The sequence below is a fragment of the Pezoporus occidentalis genome, unplaced genomic scaffold (assembly GCF_034315485.1).
Source record: "Pezoporus occidentalis ecotype Australia unplaced genomic scaffold, CSIRO_AGI_Poc_V1 ctg14, whole genome shotgun sequence".
In the NCBI taxonomy this organism is placed as follows: domain Eukaryota; kingdom Metazoa; phylum Chordata; class Aves; order Psittaciformes; family Psittacidae; genus Pezoporus; species Pezoporus occidentalis.
The window spans coordinates 3,961,493-3,983,472 of NW_026913209.1; the positions used below are offsets into that span (position 1 = coordinate 3,961,493).

General features: G+C 38.7%; 1 protein-coding gene across 5 annotated transcripts in view; it reads left to right on the forward strand.

Moving 5' to 3' along the window:
* The window catches only part of ST7 (suppression of tumorigenicity 7), a 151,715-nt gene that overhangs the window by 112,869 nt on the left and 16,866 nt on the right, over positions 1 to 21,980 (forward strand). For all 5 annotated transcript variants that reach the window (XR_009963035.1, XM_062609615.1, XM_062609616.1 and 2 more), the window contains 3 exons: positions 2,297 to 2,411; positions 11,606 to 11,678; positions 13,231 to 13,333. Coding sequence is in view for 4 of the 5 variants with exons in the window: in XM_062609615.1 (XP_062465599.1) it covers positions 2,297 to 2,411; positions 11,606 to 11,678; positions 13,231 to 13,333 (291 nt within the window). In the remaining variant the exon portion in view is untranslated. The remainder of the gene's footprint in view (positions 1 to 2,296; positions 2,412 to 11,605; positions 11,679 to 13,230; positions 13,334 to 21,980) is intronic.

Below are 21,980 nucleotides of genomic sequence, written 5' to 3' on the forward strand. Positions count from 1 at the left end.
TTTATTTTTGCAGCTACAATATCAACTGAGTTCATAATAACTGGTTGTACTTCTTAACATTTGACCTTTCACAGATGAAACCTCTATTAACACTTCTCAGTTTGGAGTCCTGGCAGTCTAAAAACTGACCTTTATTCTGCTGGTGTCTTAGGCAGGGTTTATCACTCTGACAGAACCTAATTAAAATAGAAAAAAAAGGATGATCAGTGAGTGATGTCTGTGTGAAACAGAAAACCAGTGTAAGAGCTTTTATTGGCCACAATTCAGCTATAACTAATTGCTGCTCTTCCCTTTTCTTCAGTGATGGAGGGAACTTTATTCTGCCAGCCATTATTCCTTCTCAATGAGCTGGGATAATCTTCTTAATCCCTTGGAAAGGTTTCTTTGTAATATGTTTGTTCTGAACCTTCGATCACTGTTCACGTAGGACGAGGTTCTGTCATGCTTTTTCCTGACAAATAGTAGTTCCCTCTGTTAAAAATGCAATCATGAGTAAGGACAGGAATGAAGAGAAGTAGGCTGTATGATGCATCCCTAACTGATGAATCCAGCTATGTGAATTTTCACCTGCAGTTATTTTTTTTCATGAGCAGTGACTTAAACTTCTTATTTTATTGTCAAATCCTTCCAGTTGCCTAGAGGAGCACTAAGGCCTGTGGTCTGTTTTTTGGTAAAATGGAGGAAGGCAAAAGCCTGCAAACTATGCAGCTTTATTTGTGTTCTTCTTCACAAGTTCAGCTCCTGTTGTTGGAAACAGGAGCTTGATGGCCATCCCCATGCCATTAGCATCAAAAATTCAGCAAGCTCTTTCAACTCCTTGTCTCAGTAATCATGATTAGCACCAGAAACTTATATAATCAGTTGAACAAAGGACTGCCATCCCTGCCTTTGATACTTTAATAATCCTCAAAGTGCAGCAAAGTAAATACTATCCAAAGAGCCAAATTAGACAGACTTATCTCCTAATGTCAGAATAGTTCTTATATTAGCTTATGCCAGAGCGTTAATGCTAGGAAGAAATTCTCTGTGCTTTGTATCTGTGATTACCTGTTAAGGTCTCTTCCTTAACAGAGTGAAGAAGGTCTAGTGTATTACCTGTTTCTTATTTTCTAAGGTTCTTGGTGACTCTCCACCCTTCTTATTTCTGGATTTTTTTTGTTTACGTTGTCTGTTTGTGATATTAAAATTTTTGGATTCTCATAAGTTTCTGTATTTCTGTCTTCAGAGGTAGGTTTATTAAGTGACAGATGTTTCAGGTCCAGCCTGTTATTTTCAAATGGAGCAAGGTTGACCTTGAATCATTATCTTTACTTCACTTGTTACACTATTTCTGTTCTCATAAACCATCTTGGAGAGATTGTATATCATAGTGTTCCCTGCAAGTTCCTGAAGAGCAGCGGTAATATCAGCTCCACACAGTATTGAACCTTTTTGTGCTGAACCTACATCATATTAAGGTATAAGAACAATAAAGAGGACACAAGGAAGCAAGGATCTTTCAACACTTCAGTTCTTTAAAGAATCATTCTGACAATAAAAATATTATTTAACCAATTCTGCAGTAAAAACCATGGATGTATCTTAGTAGGTGTGGCTTCAAAAAGGAGATGCAATAGAGTATCAGCTTCAGTCATTTGAATCTATGCAGACACCAAAACTGAGGATGTCTAAGAACAAATCCCTGGTGTCTCTCAAAGGGTTAGTTTGTAAAGTAAAGGCACTTACATATAAAAAGATTAGATTATTTTAACTACACATTTCATTCAGTTTATCATACAACATGGATTCTTAGTTATAGTGTTAAACTTTACCCTTCTTATTATAGGCCACAATAGCAATTGTGTCCTAAAGTATCTATAATTACAGATCCTAATAGCACATACTTTATAGTATAGTCGCATATATGTAAGCTTCTTCTCTTTATTTTAAAATGTATTTTATGAGGTTGTCTATCAACTAATATATGAGAGGGGTGCTGGATTACTCACTGTTGGTACACAGAAGCTACATTGTTGAAGATTCTTTTTCAGTACAATAAGATAACTCTTCTTTACTGTGAAGAAGCCTCTTAAGTCTCTTGAAGGAGAGTTACGTATTCAGGCAGTTGTGTTCCTGGATTTGAATAATTACATCCTTTGCAAAGTACGTCTTGTCAAGAAACCTGACCCAGTATCAATTAAAAACTCAAGAACAGGGGAACTGAGGGGTTTGAAATTGGCTGTGGTTATTTCAGTGCATTTTGAACAAGTCCTTTTCATGTAAGTAATCTAACCCTTTCCTATGTTACTGATTTTAGCTGATGAAGGAGTTTCCTCTGCTCAGCATGTTCAACATCCATGAAAACCTGCTAGAGGCTTTGTTGGAACTGCAAGCATATGCAGATGTCCAGGCAGTTTTAGCAAAGTATGATGGTAAGTTCATATATATTTATATTTTCTCTATATGGTAAGCACAGAAGCAATGTTTCCAAGTCAAACTCTTGATCACAAGCTTCATGGATGCTTTTACACAGTCCTTACTCAAAAAATTAAATATTATGTATTTTTTTCTGGCAGACCATGCATAATTCATCGTACAGCATAATGGAACTCACTAGCAGCTCTTCAATGCTCTTTGCTTTCTGTTGATGTTTAAAAGTTCTGTTAGGTTCTGCAGACTTTTTATTGCATGCTGTTCAAACCTTGTCTGAAGGAAGGATTATCAGTTCCCTTGTGGACTTTGACACGAATGTTGACTTACTAGCGTACAAGTGTTTTACAGATGTTAATTGATTTAACTTTACAGCAGGCTAGTGAGTAGCAGACTTAATGTCTTACGGGAAAACTTGGAAAGCTCAGAAGATTAGATGAACTTTTTGCATTAATTTTCAGCATTTTTCAGTAAACATTGGTTTATGCAACATTACATCACTTTTTATGTTCAAATCACATTTCCTGCTGCCTTCAGTTCTACCCCTTTGAACTTGAATTCCTGACACCAGGGTCTCAAACAGAGAAAGGACGGCATAAGAAATGCCAACTGGCATACTTCATTTAGTTTAAGTTAAATGGGTTTTCTTGGTATTACGTAGAAACTTTTGATAGAAACAGGAATATAATCCAGTTCTCTTGAGCAGCATTCATCAACTTGCATACTTTTCTGCCTCTCCTACCTACCTATCCCAGTCTTCAGGGCAGTGATGGTCATGGTACATCTCCTCATCCACTTTCCAACTCCTGTCTTACTAGACATTTTTTCCATCTACTCTTTTCTCTGTGGCTTCTGCCTCCTCTTCATTTAATTTTTCCTTCTGCATTGCCTGGGTGCCAAAAAACTGAACAGTTAGAGCTTGTTATCAACCCCAGTACTTGGCCCCATATTGTCACATGGAACAGTGGCAAGGGGATGGCGCAGAAGTTTATTGGGGTGCTGACACCCGTGTACTTAACGAGCAAAGAATCTTTGGAGGGTATACCAAAAAAATTGCAGAAGCTTTTAATGAGTATGTACTAACTACTTTCTTCTAACATATTAGGAAAAAAAGATAAACTTTAATGAGGCTAGCAAGAAATCATTGGCTTGATACTAACAATCATACTGCTGAATTTCAGACCCCGGCAGCAGACTGTAGCAGAGCTGAAGTTGTTTAGCACAAGATAAATAAGCAGCTGATTACAGGCAACTGTAGTCACTGCAACAGTCCAGCCTACAATGTTTTAAACTCTTTCTGGAATCATTCTAAGCAGAGATAAAAATGTCACCCAGGCCCTTGAGTACTGCCATGCAGTAGCAGTAATGACTCTGGGAGAGATCTTGGAGGTTGTCTGGTTGAAGCAAAGTGGTTGAAGTTAAAGTGGTGACATCAGAGCCTTTCTTGTAGCATCTTGTGTTTCAGTATTCCTGTGACACAGGTGTAGATCCCCATGAACTTTATTTTGGCTCATTAAGACACAAGTAAAGAGAAATGCCCATTTTTTTGCTCCAGGCACCACAGGATCTTGGCACCTTCTAGTCTGTAATGTAGTTATGAGATAATAGTCATGGGAGATAACAGAACTGTGACAGAACAGGGAGTTAAGCCATGCCCTCCCAAGTCTCAAACTAAACTCCTGTTCCAGCTTTACTTTTACATATTAAAGCACTGATACGTAGTTTTAAACAATACCATGGTGGCACTTGGTGTCATGGAAGTTGCTAAAACTTGAAGGCATGTTTTGTTTTCTTAAAAGCATCTGATGGAATCAAAACAAAGGTCATGAATACAACAAATGAGGCTTTTCAAAATAAAACTCTTCTGACTTTGAACCTCAGTTTCAACTCATGCTTTGTCATGTAGAAGCAAAGGTGTGTGCATACACTAGGTGTATACAAGGACTCAGCAAACAGTCTTAACCAGTATAACCCTTATAGTTCATGAGTCTCAGAAGGCCCATCTCAGGGAGTCTCAGCTCATTTTAGAACTCATCAGCTTCATGTGTTGTAAGATTTATTAGAATATAAAACAATGAACTCATTTATACTTTCCTATCTGCTGTTTCTGTTGGTCCCCCTCCACTGCCTTTTTTTGACTAAGACCAAACCTGATTTATTGTATTTTGATAACATATGAACAAATTATTTCCTTGAGCGGTCTGCCCCCACCCTGGGCTAGAAAGTTGGATCACATTATGTGAAACTTCAACCTCTGCAGGCAGACACACTGCTTTACCAAAAGCCATGTGTTAAATTGTTTATATTATGTACCTGGCAACAGAGCTGATGTCCATACTCATTATTCATGGAAAAAGGGCCTCATTAGTGGGACAGCATGCACTGTTGCTGAGCTACATCATTATGGTTTCAGAGTTCAGTGTCTGTCAATAGAGTGCAGATGACCTCAATACTGTTGGAATTCTGAAAAGATTTTTGGCTCTGATTTAACACATATCCACGTTATTTATAGCAGAAATAGTTATGGCTGCTAAATAGACTGTTCTTGATGGAATAAGCTTCTGGTATTCATAGTAGATAAAGTTTCTCTGCTCCTCTACCCTTGCTTTTTAAACAGATTGTTTTCCAGGGGAGTAGGCCTACTTGTTGTGATGCTTATAGCAAATGATTTGTGAATTTCCTTGGGCAGCCAGTTGCTTTGATTGTTACTATCTGTAACCTGGGCACTGTGAAAACTCGGACCTTTCTGGAACTGAAAGTCAGATTTAAAAAAAAATGGATGCCTGTGTATTTAGTCATAGTGATGCAATGGTTCCTCCCTGAACCCGTTCTTCCTTTCCTTTTTTTAAATGACAGTGTTTTCCAGTGAGACTGTAAGCCTTCTGGTTTGCAGGAAGAACACCTTATAGAGATTGCCCTTTCACTTACACCCTTGCAAAGAAGGATGAAGATTATATCACCATGTAGACAGAGTGCCAAATCCAGAATTCACTTGAGAAGATAATTTAGACGAAAAGATACATAGAAAGAAGATGGGGTTTAAATGCAAAAGGTCTCGTTCTGCTTTAGGCTCTGACACTTTATTTGGTAACAGCTTACTTCAAAGAATCCTGCTTTAAATTAGTGTCAAATCAAAATGTAGGCCTTTGAAAAAACACTTTAGAAACAGAGTCTTCTTTGTCTTGGAATACTTTCAGTTTAGTGGAATCCAAACAGTTCATGTTGAGAAATCGGTTCTCTAAAATGTAGCATATTCAGGACTACTCTCCTATCTCCAGTCCTCCTCTGTCCAAGTTCTTCATGTCCTTACATACTTATAAAATGTGTAAATTCTATTTACATTGAACTTGAAGGTATTCCTTTTGTAGATGGTTGCAGATTGATGAACTAACTGCATAGAAACTTCAATTACATAAGCTATGGTCTCCAGGGGTTTTGTGTGTATGTATGTATTTAAGATCACGGCTCCACTCAGTCAGTTTTATTGCTTGTAATGATTATGTTTTATGTTTTTGAGAAGATGTGCTACCTGGTGGACCCAGCTGTGTCTTAAGTGCAAAAGGGGTTTCCTTCTGAGTTAAAGATGTAGCAAGTGGCAGGATGGAAGCAACCATTGCCTTATGCATACTATTTTATAATTTTTTGTTTCTTTGAAAGTGAGGCCTTAAGAGAAAGTTTAGCTAAGGTTATACCAAAGTCTAGTCTACCTTCTCCAAGGGATGCAAATCAAGTAAAAGCTCCACTTTGTGTAACAGCAATACCAGGAGATTCATTTGTCCTTTTTTTTTTGTTTGTTTTCATTGCATCTTTTTTGGCTTCTGCTTCTAAGAACTCAGCTCTTTCCCTCTTGTCAAAATCACTTGTCACTTCAACTAGGTCTCTGCATCAACTAGGTGTCTGTTCATACCATCTGGTCTGGTTTTTTGCCATACGATTCTGTGGGGTTTTTGGTTTTTCCTGCTTGTGAAAAAGCACAGAAAGTCTAAACTAATTATACTAATCTTCCTCTTTCTAATCTCCTGTAGAAGAAATTATTCCTTCCCCTCTATATGCATTTAGAATTGAAATCTGTTGAATCAAAGGGGCTGACATCTGCTTGGTCACTGAGATAAGCACCTCAGCAAGAGCCGCATATGAAGTGTTTACAACCAGCAGTGACCATCGAGTTCTTTCTATAACTTAAAGAGTTTTAAGTTTTCCTTGTGGTCATGGCAAAATAAACACTTTTTGTTTGTACTGAAATGTTCTCCCTGTCCTATCAGGGGACCAAAATCCAGGCCCTAACATACATAGATATGTATTTGTGTTTGTTTTGGGGTGTTTCCCACCACTGAGGAAGAATGTCAAAATGCAGAGAATCAGAACTGCTTAATTTTGCAAGCACAAAGCAAACATTAGATTACTGTGTTCATAGTTTTGCTCCGTCCAGCATGGTTTCTACCACATTTTGTGGAAAAATGCAATGACTATTCTCATGGGACATAATACTACACAATACTAGGTCTTTTTGACAAAGTGTTTTTCCCCCGATGTTCCATTCATACTTTCTTTTATTTAATTCCATCCCATTGCTCTTGCTTTTTGACTATTTGTATCATCTTAGTTCACTTTTTGTCTTAGTATTTGTGTCCTCATAGATGACTGCATCTCTCTTCTGTCATCACTGATCTAGCCTATACATACTTCTTTGCTGGAGCACTCAATCTTTCCCATAAGCAATTTTTCTACCACCTGTGCAAGAGCGGATAATCTAGCCTGCAAGTGCAGAGAACTGGGAGAGTTCTGTGCTGACAGAGCAAGTGTTGGCCTGTCACTTGTTTGTCTACAGAAAGGCTGAAGGAGATAAACTCAGAGCTGGGGTTCACCCTCAAGTCACAGCACAATATTAAGTCCTGTATTCCACCGTTTTCTGTTTCACATCTTCACAGAGCTTAGTCCAGTGTGTTGATATACTTTCAATTACATATTTGGAAATATATGAATGATTCCAGCAGCTTAATATAGTCTCTATTGCTATGGAGAAGAACTAGCAGTTCTTGCTGTGCAAATTATGGCCTCGTAAGTACAGCGGATTTCAGCAAATATTTAAGTTCTGTTAATGCTTATAAAACTGTTCACCTATCTAAAGTTAAGCCCATAGAAATAGGTATTGTTGTCTTAGGAATATCGTACCCTTTGGGGTCAAATTTAGGAATAATTTCTGATTAGTGACTTAGATTTTGCATTTATTAATGTCTAACGCAATTGCAACATGCCTGTCTTCACATTTGGGGTCTTCTGATGGCTTGGATAGGGAGTGTTACACCAGTCTATATTCAGATTCATAATTTCTTGATTTAGTTGCTATTTTATAAGAACGGTAGATCCCATGACCTATTTGGATGATATATTGCATATTGTGGATATCTTGGATCAGAGAAGTAGCAATATTATGGTTGAAAGTCTGTATCCGTAGCATCTTTCCATGAGTTCACTCTCATAAGAAACTGCTTTATGAAGCAAATGACAGTAACAATTAACTTTCCCAGCCCTCCCCATAGCTGACCGGGGCTACTCAAAAGAAAATGTTAGTAAATTGAGCCTAGACTATTTTATATACTGTTAAAGATACAAGCAGTATCTTTAAGTAAGGAAAGAGAGCCTTTTTTAGATTGACACATCAGTTCTTATTAGGCAAAAATGTCCTAAAGGATTTGACAACAGAATAGCAGTCACATCTTTCAGCACATTGTGGGAGCTCACAAGTAATCACAGGAGGTTGGGAAACAGTATATGTGAAGATATTTTGCCAGATGGCTCACAGAGTCGGACACAGTCATTTATGAAAAACTTCACTTTGGTTCCTGACAGAGGACCTCTTCTAGGGCTAGTTTAGGCTTGATTCCCTTGCTAAATGCAAGTTGTAAACCAAACATAATTGATTCATGCTTTTCTCTAAATATGAGGGTCCAGTTTTGGAGATGAAGCCTAAATTATATGAGGATTTTGAAGTACTGAGTGGTCAGACCAGACTATAGCTGAACTAAATTATTATGGGCTAATATGGAGCAAACAAAAAGCAAAACACTTTAGGAGGGAAGCGGGCATGGACCTACTGAGGGCTATCTCCATAGTAATTTAAACGTTGCCATTTGTATGTATTTTTTCCGTTTCTAAGGGACTGTAGACATTAGGAGCATAGTACTGGAAGAGGCCTCCTGGGTGAGTAAGGTCCCTTGTATTTGCATTCACTGTATGATACTACCCCTTCCATGAGCTGAGCAAGCTCCATTCTAGAATAAGCTATTTTGTTTGCCCCCACTATTCTACCCGGAAATCTGCCTCAAAAATTCCCTTCTCAAAAACCTTCTTTTTATCTCCAGCCTAAATTCTGAAGTGTTTACATATGCCAACATTATCCTTTACCTAAGCAACACTTCTCATTTCCTCGTGTTCCTTGTGGGTATGCCTAGGGAACAGTTGTATCTTCTCTCAGACATTATTTCATTATTTCAATCCAGTCTTTTTGTTTACTTTTGTTGTTCTTGAACATGGGTGATTGTATTTGAACACAACATTCCTTGAGAAACCCCATTTCTTCTGCAGGAATGACTCATGTGGTGTTCCTGCGCCTTATCTCACCTCACCACATTGCCTTTCCTTACAGATGCCTGCAGTTCATTGTGGATCATCCTGCAATCTATATGCGTAGATGTTTCCAGCTCAGGAGCGCTTACTACCTACTAGAAGATACTGTTCTGTGATAGGGTGTTCTGATTTAATATAACCCTGTATCAAGCTCAGTTCCCACTGTATGATATCTAAATCTCTTAGCCAGTAATTGTACTCATACTCACAACTTGAGTCCATACAACTTCCACTGAACATTCTTCATTCAAGTTTCAGTGATCTGATGCAGAAACTAGCTTTTATACATGCGATTAGAAGGGTTTTGTGTGTTGAGTGGTCTCACTGTTTAACCTCATGGATTGTGTATTGTGGCTGAATTGAGATTTTCTTGCTGTCATTCTCACTTTTACTGGCATACCTGCTTTCATTGATGAAATCGAGCAAGCACCTTTCACTGGCATAGGGAATCCTCTGCTACATCGGTTCATACTGCAGACCTCTTGATTCCTCCTAGTTTTCAGCTCCTTCTAACATAGAAAAGTGCAGTGGTTCTCTTGCTGCATTATTTGAGGAAGTCCAGGCAAACATTCTTTTGGTCCTTTTTTAATATGTGGAGTTTGTCTTTTGCATGAAAAATGTATTTCATAGAATCATTTCCAAGGACTGCTAGGAAGATCTCTTGTTCTGTGCAAAATGTTGTGAAGGTCAGATCCTAAACCAACATTGCTAGGTTTGAACTGATGGAGAAGAAAATATTTCGTGTAAGGTAATTGTGGCTTGATGGCCCAGAGAAACACTTACAGGTAAGAGGAAAATAAAGTATTCTATAAACCAATTGAAAACCTTAAAAATGACAGCACATCTTTGGTTTTCTTCGGGTTTTGGGTTTTTATTTTTTTTCCTTTTTTCTTTTCCATTCCTCTACATTTCATTCCATTTATGATTTGATTAATAAGTTTTGTACTGAAAGGCAGAGACCAGTATGTTCTGCAAAGTTGTTTCTGTTTACTGAAAATGGCTTTTAACTCCTAATGTTAAAGAAAACCTGGTATAAGCAGAATTATTGAAGATGCTTATAACTATTTTCTCCTCCTGTCATTGAAGATGTGCTCACATCTGTGTCTGTAGCTAGCTGCTATTAGGGGAGTAATTAACATATCTGTCATCCAGACTGCTTGGCATGCTGTTGATTTTAATTACTTTAGTCACTACAATTACATACTCCAGTGAAATTATAATTGGAATATATTGTAGGGGAGCATCCCACAAGATCTTTGCATCTCATACTTGAAGTGCAAGTGCATAAAAAGACAATAGAGAGGATTTAACAGGTAGCATTTTCAAAGTGCCTCAGTCATTCTGGCAAAGTTTCCTGTCTAATAGAACAATGTTCTGCTTGGTTGCTTGTTAATAAGTGAAGGATGGTGACTACTGAGATAGGATTTCCTTGTCCTCTTTAACTGCTTTTTGGAGCCCTGTCTTGCAAGGCATTGGGGTTCAGTAAATAACAAGGTTCCCTTAACCCTAAAGTTATCAAGCTCTATGATAATTTCATCTTTCTAATCAACACTAATGACAAACTGAGGGCTAAATAGTTTCTTGGAAGAATAGTCAGATTAGCTGCTCCTCAGTTTTACCCTGGGCCTACTCCACTGCCTTGTGTATATTTGCTATTTACTATAGGAAGCTATAATATTGCAGTGTGCAGAAGTGTTTGCAGAATCCAGCCTTTAGTGGGGGTTGGTTTGGGGGATTTTTTTGTTTGGTTTTTATTTAGCTCTAATCTTTAACTTTTTCATGCTGGAATATTTCAGTCACTATACAATAATGTGTCTGCTGAGTAGATTACTAGTGTGAAGTTAATTCTCTGTAACAGTGGGAACAAATGTATACCTTTGGATGCTTTGTGCCAATCTGTTGGTAGAGAACAGGTATAAGTTGAACTAATGGTTTAAGTCAGGTTTATGGCTCCTATATGTCTCTGGAATACCATAAATGGCCAGAGACTGGTAAATCTTTTGTTCCAAGAGTTCCTTAAGAAGCAAACCACCTTATTTTACTGTTGATCTTTAGCTGCAATAAATCTAACGGTTGTCTGCTTACAAGTCAAATCCATTATTACTTAAGTAGCTGTCTTAACTTGTATAGCTGCCACATACTCACATTAGACAACTACATCTAAATGAAAACAAGAAGAGAGAATAAGATAGCCCTCAGCTATTACTTAGATGTTTTGTGGACTATGGAAAAATTAATGTATTCCAGGTTACCTGTACCTTTATGTATGAAGTGATGAATTCTTTCATTATGTCTCTGTCATGCCACTCTTCAAATTAGTTCTCTAATGCTCATTAAGCTGCTGCTTAAATAGCAGTTCCAGTAGTCATTAACACAGGTTTTAAAGCCTTCATATTTGGTGGAAATTCAAAAATACATGTGATGTGGGAGTACAAATCCTAAGATTAGAAAGTATTCTTAGTTCACATAATAATTTTGTGTGTGCCATGCATACTCCAAAGTATCAATCACTTAGTAGTTCTGAGGACTTTTACATTTTCACATTTGCTTTTTTCTTTCTTTTCAACAGATATAAGCTTACCAAAATCAGCAACAATATGTTACACAGCTGCATTGCTCAAAGCCAGAGCCGTCTCTGACAAGTAAGTGCATCAGAACCACTGCAAAATTCCTGATTTAACTTGACATTTCTCATAGCTGAGCCCACACCCTAACAATCTGCTGGCTTAGCAGGAGAATTCAGTCCTGCAGTAAATTCATAAAATTACTTTATATATAAGGAAGAATTGCAGTGATCAAACATTGCACTTCAGATATTATAGAAAAACACAAGAGAAATAGCATAAATTCAGTTATTTTTTCAGTTTTGCATATACTCTCTGGGTGAGCTTTGGCTTCCTAGATAGTATAATGAAGATGCAACTAAAAGGTGTTGTGTGGCTGAACCTCTTCGACTTTGTATAAACCTCACCACAAAAAGGTAATAAATACATGTGGATGCACTGGTAGCAATGTCATTTTGCAAGTGCTGTTAGATGATTGCTCGTCTACTTAAATAGCAGCAGGTGGATTTAGCGTTACTATGTCAGGGATTCTGAAAGGTAGATGACGTTCATATTTTTAGAGACACAAGTATCTGCTCATTCCTGTTATGTTTTTCTCTTGGGTCTCCACCTTCCAAGGTGCTGAGCACATCTACTTGATGCCTGTGGACTTAAGAGCATTGGCCCACTATGAAAGGGTGCTCAGCTCCTTGTGAGATGGAGCTCAAAAATCCCAATTCTTCTCTCAGATGCCTTCACACAAATCCCAGGCAGAGTTGTGTCTATGTACCTGAGGGTCGAATGCCTCCCTAAAGTTGGAAAGCAAGTAGGGTGGAAAGCCATTTTCTTGACTGACATCCTGACAGTTTTTGCTTTTAAAGTGTATGTACACATCAAGATCTAAGTAATTTTCTTTCATTCTTTTTATCCTGTAGATCGCCAGTACCTACTGCAACATCTTTCCTCCCTACACAGCGACTCCAGCTTGGGAGGGCAGGGCTAAGGTTGTCACAGCTTTCCCTGTGGTGTCTGCCTGCCAAGTACAGCTCTGGAGTTAGCCGTGGGGTGTGAGGTGAGAAAGAGATTGCATGGTCTGGTTTTTCATTCACTGGGGCAGATGATTTGCCCACAGTTTGGGCATGCTACCCTCAATGGTGCTGCGGCCAGTAGACCACCCGCTACTGCTGCTGCATCGTGCTTCCATCCCAACCTGACCCAGGGGCATTGGGTTGGGAACTTCCCTAAAACTTCCCCAAACCTGTTTTTAGTAGAAACCCTCCAACAATAATGTGACATTGGGTTTTTTGGTTTGGTTGGTTTTTGGTTTTTTTTTCTTTTCTTTTTTCTGCAACTTCAGCCTTTATTATGCCCCTTAGTGACGTACTTAGAGCAAATTTAGAGTAGTGACAGAGAAAGGACTGTTTGAACTGAATTTCTTCCATGATTACACGCAGACATGCTTTCCACTTCTGCTGGGATTTTCATTGGCCTTGATGTAATAGATCACTCAGAGTTTCCACTTGCTATGGAAGTTTGGAGAGCATAGGAAATTGACTCAGTTTGGTTACATGGGCCCATGTTCTAGATTCTTTTTGTTGCTGCTTCTTACTAGAATTTCTGACCTAATGTATTTATTTCTTTGCTTTTGCAGATTTTCTCCAGAGGCTGCCTCAAGGCGAGGGTTGAGTACTGCAGAGATGAATGCAGTAGAAGCTATTCACAGAGCAGTAGAATTTAATCCACATGTGCCAAAAGTGAGTATGGAGAAAGCATTGTTGTAGCTTTAACACTGATGAGGACCTGATTCCTGATTTCTGTGTTAGATTAACAAGTGATGATATGGAAAGGGGAGCAAACAGTGAGAAGAGAAAGAAGCTGATAGTATGCACAGTTTTTTCATTTGGTATTTCACATTCAATGTCTTCTACTCTGGACTGTGCAACTTGAAGTTTTAGCTGAAGCGAGTCCTTTACGTGAGTAGCAATTACATGGTGGACTGTGGTAGTAAACACCACCAAATGCTACGCTGCAGGACAGAATCATACATAAAGACAGATTGTAATTTACAAAATAGTCATTAAAGATCTTCTAGTTGAAAATAGCATGTTTTATTTGTTTTGATGATTACATGTAAGAATACATTTTTGGCATGCTATACAAAGGAACCTATGTTTGGAGTTCATGGTGTGCTTCATAGAAGTTGCATTAGTAATTCCTTATGCAGCACCCTGTCATTAAGTTCTGAGAATGCAAAGCTCAGAGATGAAAGATTGCTGAGAACTGCAAAGTAAGAAGAGGGATTTATGTCTAATGCCCTAATCTCCTCTCTAGATATGTATCTTAGCAGTAAGAATCTTACCCAGAGGCTACTAAAGGCTAGTGTACATTATTCTTTCATCATCTGTTAGTATTGCAGTCTGTAAGTTCATTATAAAGGCAGACTAGAGGCACGTGCTTTTTGGCCCTTGGACATCTGCCTCTGAACCTCACCCCACAAACCTTTGGACTGGTATTGCCCTTTTAAAATAAGCAGCCTCCACTGGGGTGCAGAAGACTTTATTTCAGTCCTTCTCTGGCTGAACCTTTCTGAATGTTTTACTGAAGCCCAGTTAGAGTATCTGTCCTTGCTGTCTAAAAAATTGGATATCTGCCAAGCAAAGATACCAGCTTAGCCTGTCACGAGCAGCCCTTGAGAGCCTGTTTCATTTTCCTCACTTCCTCCATGCCTTTGGTAATTCTTTCCATCAAAATCTTTTTTAACGGCTTACATACTAATGATTCCATATTAACACACACAGTTTCCCTCCTCTTTAAATGAATGGTATTGCATTTACTTCTCTTATCACTGGATTACTTGTTTCTGAATGGGGATCTTTTTGCTTTAAGTCAGTTATACTAGTCTGTCTTGGGACTGGTTAATTCACTGCTCAAGGACAAAGACAAAGGCTGCAGTGGCTTCCACTTCCGTACATGCTCCTAATGTCCATCCTCCTGTTGTCTCCATGCTCTACACTGCCATGAAACTGAGGCTGAGTCTCCATTTGCTACCTTTTTGCTTGTTCTTCTGTTTATCCTAAAGAACTTGCTCTTCTTTGGTTTGACTTCCTTTGCAAAATCTGCCTCTAAGTTGTGGCAGATGCTGCATAACCTCTGCACTCCCAGATCTCCAAGATTTCCTGTAAATCAGTACTTTCATTCATTGCTTGTGACCTCTTTCTCACTAGCCAGCTTCTGTGTAGGTGGCTTTTCAATACAAGGCTGAATCTCCTTTCTGACAAGTATCACTATGTGTGAAATGCAGAATGTGTGTTCTTTTTGGTACTTCGGAAAATCAAGAAATTCCAGTGCTCTTCCTCATTTAAGATCCTGAGCTTTTCTGTCAATTTACATTGTTAATTGATTCCATTGATTCCCTCAGTTTTTCAAACTTTCACTGACATTGCAAACCTTTGTGAAATATACAAATTATCAGGATAACAAGGTAGTAATGGGAGCAGACTCCAGAGGTTTTTTTTTAATTCATAATTTAACATTAAAACAGTGTAGCCTAATACAGATTTATATGCAGCACTACTGATTTCACGCTCATTTTTTCTGCTATTAGCTAAAGGATATTAAAGTGGCAAAAATATTATTTTCATTATAATTTTATGCACATTTTATGGATGTTACACCTCAATTTCCACTCAATTATGATTAAGCCATATCCAATTTGTTCTTAATAAAATGGAGATAAGTTTTAGCAAGCAGCATCACAAGAAATCTAGCAGTGTCGCAAAACTAATACCCCTACAGAGCTTCTTTAGGATTTAAACACTAATGAGTCTCTTGGTCAGAGTGAGGAAAAAACAAAGGTGACAAATTACTTAGAACACTTGCAAAGTGCCTAGCAGAAGCTTTCAAAGCAGAGAATTGCACAGTTAAAGAGAAAAAAAATTAGCTTGATATGTTTCTGGTTTGTCACAAAAAGAGATTTTATCATTTTCAGTGCAAATCATTAAAATTCAGAATTATCACATAAAAAGATTATTACTGCATATGCATTTTCAACACATTTAACTGGAAATGGCATATCTTTGCTAATGAGATTCTGGGAGGGAATGCAGGGGAGACACTCTGTACACACTGAGATGTTGCTGAGCTGGATTTAGCAAGAAAAGGAGACTGAGTCTCCCGTTGTGACCTACTGCAGGTTTGTGTAAAACAACCATGGGATTCTTACAATGCTGCTGATTTTTTTCCTAGGAGATTATGGCCAGATTGCAGTCCACTGCTGATAGTGATGTTGCAGAGGTCAGATACACTTCTTACATTTTCCTTTGAATGTAATCTAAAGATGTAGACACCCCTTAAGAAGAAGAAGTTTAAAAGTCCCAGATTTCAATCTTCAGAGGTGAGAAACCCTGCAAAAACACCTACTCCCCACGTGGGAACCAGTGTGTATGCATGGTCCTGGGGTCTTTCCAGTGTGTATGTCATGAAGATGTTGACACTCACTTTCACTGATTCTAGATGACTGTACATCACATTGGGGTTTATTTTCTGTCTGCACAAAAATGGTGTTTGCAAAGACCCAGTATGGCTGACAGTCTTTCTTTAGGCAGCCACCTTTTCAGCAAATCACCTCCTTTTGACACAGGTTTTTTCTTCCATTTCTGAGTACATTCCAATGGCAGTTTAATTCCCAGAGATAAGTCCACTAAGTCTCAGACATAGGTGATAAATTCTCATTATTTTTGCAATAAAGTGGAGTCAAGATATGACATGTGGAGGTACTAGAATTTGGTTTAAGTGAAAAAAGGTAGTACAGAGCTCAGTGCAACCTGCCAGATCTCTCCAGGAAGCTGGGCAACTGGCCTGGCTGTGCTGTTTCTGGAAGCTGAGCTGTGCAAGGTAAGGCCAGCTCAGGTCTGTCAACTATGATCTCCTTGACTGCAGAGAAAATGGAACTACTGTCAAACTGATCAAGACTTCTCCTTCTGAAGACATCTAATCTGTAAAAAGGTTTCTGTGCTTGAAAGTGGCTCAATTTTTTATGCTGTCCTAGAAAAATATCTCATAAAAGATATTACATTTATCTACAGTTTGTCTTGTTTGTTACTGAAAACTCAGTCACAGAAAATTGCAGCTTTATACTTTGGCAGAGATTGCCTATGTGAAAAGAAAATGCTTCACCAGGCAATGTTTTGAGGGTTCTTTATAATAAAAGGGGGACATAACCACTAGCAGATTGGAAGTCAGCAGTACAGCAGGAAAGATAACAAAGGAAAGAGCTGTGAATTTCACTATGAGACGAATCCCAACAAACTGGGTCACCTGTTTGTGAAGATTTGCCTGGTTTTTTTTTCAACCATCTATATCATAAATGAGATTCTATGGATTAGCATCCTTTTGTTTTAGTGTTGCACCATGCACTGTGGAGTTTTAGTCCCAAGGAAATGTGCTGATGCTGTCTGATAATGTGCTGCTCAAAAACTTAAGAGCTAAACAAAAAGGGTTATCACTGTAATTCCAGAGTGTTTTGTATGACAAAGACAGTAGTCATCCTACATCATGGAGAGTACATAATTTGTGGAGTGGGTGGGAAAAAAAGTATATGTATATATGCATATAAAGACTTCATTATTATGCATATGTTGTGTTTGGAGCTTCCCCACTTATATGTAATGAAACTATCCCAAGCTAATACAGATAAAGTTCCACAGCTGTTTCTGGGACATTCCTCAATTGTGGAACACCCTTTCTGAACTGACTTGCAAGGCTCCCTCCCTACATTCAAACTCTTGAAAAGCACCCCCTCTTTTCTGTGATCTGTGAGACACAAGCTATTCAGTAAAGTCAAAAGGAAAGCAGATGATGGGCCATATGTCTGATTGTTAAGAGTGAGTCAAAAGTGTGATATGCACACAGTTGTATGTGTTTGCTAAGTAAGTCAGGAGCTGAGTTGATTTAAAGAGAATATCTGCTGAAGTGTGCTGCATTTGAATCAGACAACTTCAAATTGATATTTAAGAAATGCTGTTTTGTCTGTAGTTTCTTAAAAGGATGTGACAAACCATCGACTTAAACACTTTTAAATATTTATCTGTTCTCCATTTCATCCCTTCTCATTTATTTCTTATTTTATTTTTTTTATAAGACCTGTGTCTGTCTGTATGCTTGTGTGGTTTCTAGTAAGTTGTAGTTGCTAATAGAAACAAATAATGCAAACAAATTCATATACCAGATGGGAAATGAATCTGTTCTGCACACCCCATGATATTACAGAGAAACTATTCCAGACATGTCTAAGAGAGTTTTTAATGGTTCAATAAGACAGTGATTTGGTTTTGTATCGTTTTGTATCTTCAGCAAAAAGGCCAAACTTCTTAGTTACCATCAGTCCAATGAGAACTTGTAAGGTGACCTAAAAGTAGCTTCTCTGGGCATGTAGAAACCGGTGTTTTGGAACTGGTTTAAGCTTGTGCTGTTCATCCCTCTGGGATAAGGAGAGTTCCTGTTCAAACAATGTTAAATTCTCATATTCTGGCCTGGAGGAATGCTGTCACAGGTGCAGGGGTGACTCTTGCCTATTTGTGGCCTGAGCTGTAATTTCAGAGGCAAATTGCACAATTGAGGAAAAGAAGGAAACTTGCCTGAGATAGGTTGATTTATTTCATAAAAGGATATTGAAGTAGCTCATTAATGTGGAATGTTAAAAGCACTCCCAGAGGAGCATTAATAGCCAGGGTACTGTCAATATTGTGAAATAAAGAATGTATATTCAATCAATTCAAGCAAGAGAAATAGAAACTCCACCATGTTGCACTTCCTGTATGCAAGGTCCATTGTCATCCTCCAAATGCTCATTAAAAGGCATATTCCCATATGTGTACAGAATGGCTGTAGCTGAGCAGTATCTGTTAAAGTGTCATGTAACTGGCCCAGAAGCCATCTGTCAAAAATAGTGACCTTTGTCATAACTAAAATACAGGGTTTTGACAGGAAGAAGTTTGGGGTGAGAGAAGAGAGAGACCAGAAAAACAAAAGACAACCAAAAAAAAGCCAAGCCATAACAACGCAGTGGAGAAAGGCTGATTGAGCCATCTGTTGATGACAGGAAATCATTGCACAACTTCAGTATTCATTCATAACTTAAGACTAGGTCATTCTGGCTGAAGTTTTCTACACTGTCTTTCCTGAGGTGATTACTTTTTAAAAGAAACATGATAATCTCATATAGTTGTGATCCAACCTGGCCTTGAACACTGCTGGGGATGGAGCAGCCACAGCTCCTCTGGGCAACCTGTTCCTGTGCCTCACCACCCTCACAGTGAAGAACTTCTTCCTAATATCTAATTTAAATTTACCCTCTTTCAGTTTAAAGCCATTCCCCCTTGTCCTATCACTAACTGCCCTTGTAAAAAGTCCCTCTCCAGCTTCCTTGCAGGCACCATTTATGTATCGGAAGACTGTTATAAGGTCCTGCCTGAGCCTTCTCTTCATTTCCTCCATGATGGCTGGCTCTTCACTAAGTTTCTCATTTAGCCTGTTACTTAACCCTCCCTCTGAAGTGGAACCATGCATACATTCAAAGCCCTGTCAGGATGACAGAGAGCTCACATCTTCCCTATGTATTGAAAAGGTAGTGAAGTTTTATTACTTCAGTTGTAAAGGTCATGATTGAATCTGAGAGGATGCTGGTGTATCAGGAGTTACTGTTGATAGGGTGTCTGTTAAGTGGTGTAGGTTGTTTTCTTGTAAAGCCAGATGGAGTTCATACTGGTATGAATTTTAGTAGTATGGTAGGATCTCGTGTCTATATTAATACTTTAACAACAAGGGCTGAGCTCTGGACTGAGGCCTTTGGAAATGTTGAGATATAAATAGTTACATTCCTACCCTGAAGTCTTTGGTTGCTGAAGAGAAGACTGTACCTGTCTAGTGTAGTATCTTTGATTAAGTGCAATGACAGCCTCTTGGAAACTACAATCAGATGTCTGCCTTTGGCTGATTTTTTCCAAGGGCTGGAGATACTTGTTGCATGCAGAAGTCCATCAGGACTGTGATTCACATGTTATATGGGCAGCATGAGGACTGCAGCTATCATTAGATAGTTTGAAGTTTTTTTTTCATTCAATTTCATTTTATTAGAATTTGTCTGCTTGTCCAATCCAAAACGTTCCAGGGGCACCATGTTGATTTCATGAACACTCTGCTAGAAAGCCATCAGATTGCTGGCACTCAGTCCTGCCTGTCAATATCTGGGTGCCAGTGGCCTGCAGTTACTGTAAAAGGGGGCTGCCCTTGGCCATGGTTTATCCAGGTAGACCCTGTGCCCTGTCAGCGAGACATCTAGGAACCTGAAAGCCATCCAGGCTCTGAACTCCCCTTGAAAATACAGCAATGCACAAACAGATATGATATTCTGGGACATCAAGACCATCCTAATTTTTATAGCTCTTCTTCCATAATAAATCAAGCCCTATGTGCAGCTAGGTGCCTTTTGGTACCTATTACTCCTATGTAGATAAGTTAAACAAATGGAAGCCTTCAAGTGCCTTGTCACAAAACAAACTTGGCATTTATTTGATTAGCTCTATTCTGTACAAAAAAATTGATCTTTACGTTTCTGTAAGTACCTGATGAGAACCGTACAGAGTGTTCCAGACAAGGTGTCTCTGGAGCTGTGTACAGTTAGCATTCCTGCTGGGAATGCCTCCAGAATAAATTAATTGTCAGCTTGCATGGCAAAAAGTTGTGGCTGACCTTTCATATAAACCAAAAACTATTATGAGGCCCAAATGAGCAATCAGTCAACTTTGTGTGTGTGTCTTCTTGAATGCCACTGAACTAGATTATGTACTTTTTGTTTGGGAAAGTAGCTGTGGTAGAGTAATGAGGGAGGGGTTTCTTTCTGAAACTGAGAAAAATACAGACTGAAAAATCAACACAACTGAGTAAGGGCTAAGAATGATTTGCAAGTGCCAAGATATATCCTTCCATCTGGTATTTCCATTTGATTTGGATCTTAATCACTGATAACAAATAATATGTAAGAATCAAAATAGCATGTTTTCATCTCAATGCTCCTAGAAATAGAATATTCCTTCCTGTTTTTTCTTTCCCTACAAATAGTGACATGGCGTTGAGTTTGTGGTTTGTTTGTTTGTTTGTTTTTTGTTTTTTTTTTAGTGAAATATTTAAATATGAATACTTACTTTCTCATTTAATTTTGAAAAGAGAATGGAAATAAGAGTTCTAAATTAATAAACCAGATACAAACATGCAGCTCTTGCAGCTGTATTCCTTTCTACTCAACAGGTATAATGTATGTTTTTAATGTTTTTAAATATAATGTATGTCTGTAATGTTTTTAAAAGGCTGGCACATTCATTAGAGCAAACATAAGAATGTTTGCTGTATTTCTGTAAGCCTGGCACTCCCTCCCTCTTATCAGCTCTTTATGCTGTTCTCCCTGTCACTCTTAATCCCCTGTCCTGCGTACTAAGTTGCAGCTTCCCGCGTTAACCCACCTGCTCTGCAGCTCTGTCAGATTTTTCTGAAAGGCTTTAGAGAAAATTCGAGTGTCACACTTACTACTCCCACTGCTATTTCAGTTTCTCCTTCTTTAATACTGTTACCTGCATCAGAAACACTTGTGGTTTCGCTTTCGCCTTTGAAGTATCTGTCTATTTTGCAGGGTTCTTTGCTTTGACCATGGTCTCTTCAAATCTTTTAGCTGTTTGCTCCTTCCAGGCTCCTTCAGGCAAAGGGTGACTAGCTCTATCCCTCCATAACATCATGCTAGTGGTGCTCATTTCCTTTGGACCTTTCCTCTTCCTTTCCCCAAGTCTGATTTTCAGTTCTCATTACCTTTTGCCCTCTTTCCTCCTCTTTTCTGCACCAGCTCATCCTGTCCACAGAAGTCAGTGTTTAAGAGGAGCTGTGAAAGGTTACCACCCATGCCTCTGTTTCACCTCTGAAGGCAGGTTGCCTTCTTTTGGGTGCCTGCACTGGGTTGTTGTCAGTCCCTAGGTCCTGCAGTCCTCCTCCTTCCAAACCAGTGCGTAGGCACAGGATAAAGTTGAGGAGCTGCACACTCACTCTCTTTATGCCACTGATTAACCATAACTTTACTTTCCGAACTTTGTGTTAGGGCCTGACAGCCTACTGTCTGACTTTCCTGCTGCCTTTTGTGGTCATTTAAGTAGTCTGGTAGGGAGAACATTTAGTCTTAGGCATCGTGGAAGAAAGGAACAGTTTTCCTATGCTGTTCAAGAGCAGTCAGCATACAGCTGGGTAATGTTACACTTCTCAGAGGAGATCTGACAAACAGGAGTTGATTCAGTACCTTGTGATGTCTGACTGTCCTTCCTTTCCCTGAAAAGCATGTCAGAAGGGGTACATCTTTCCACTCCA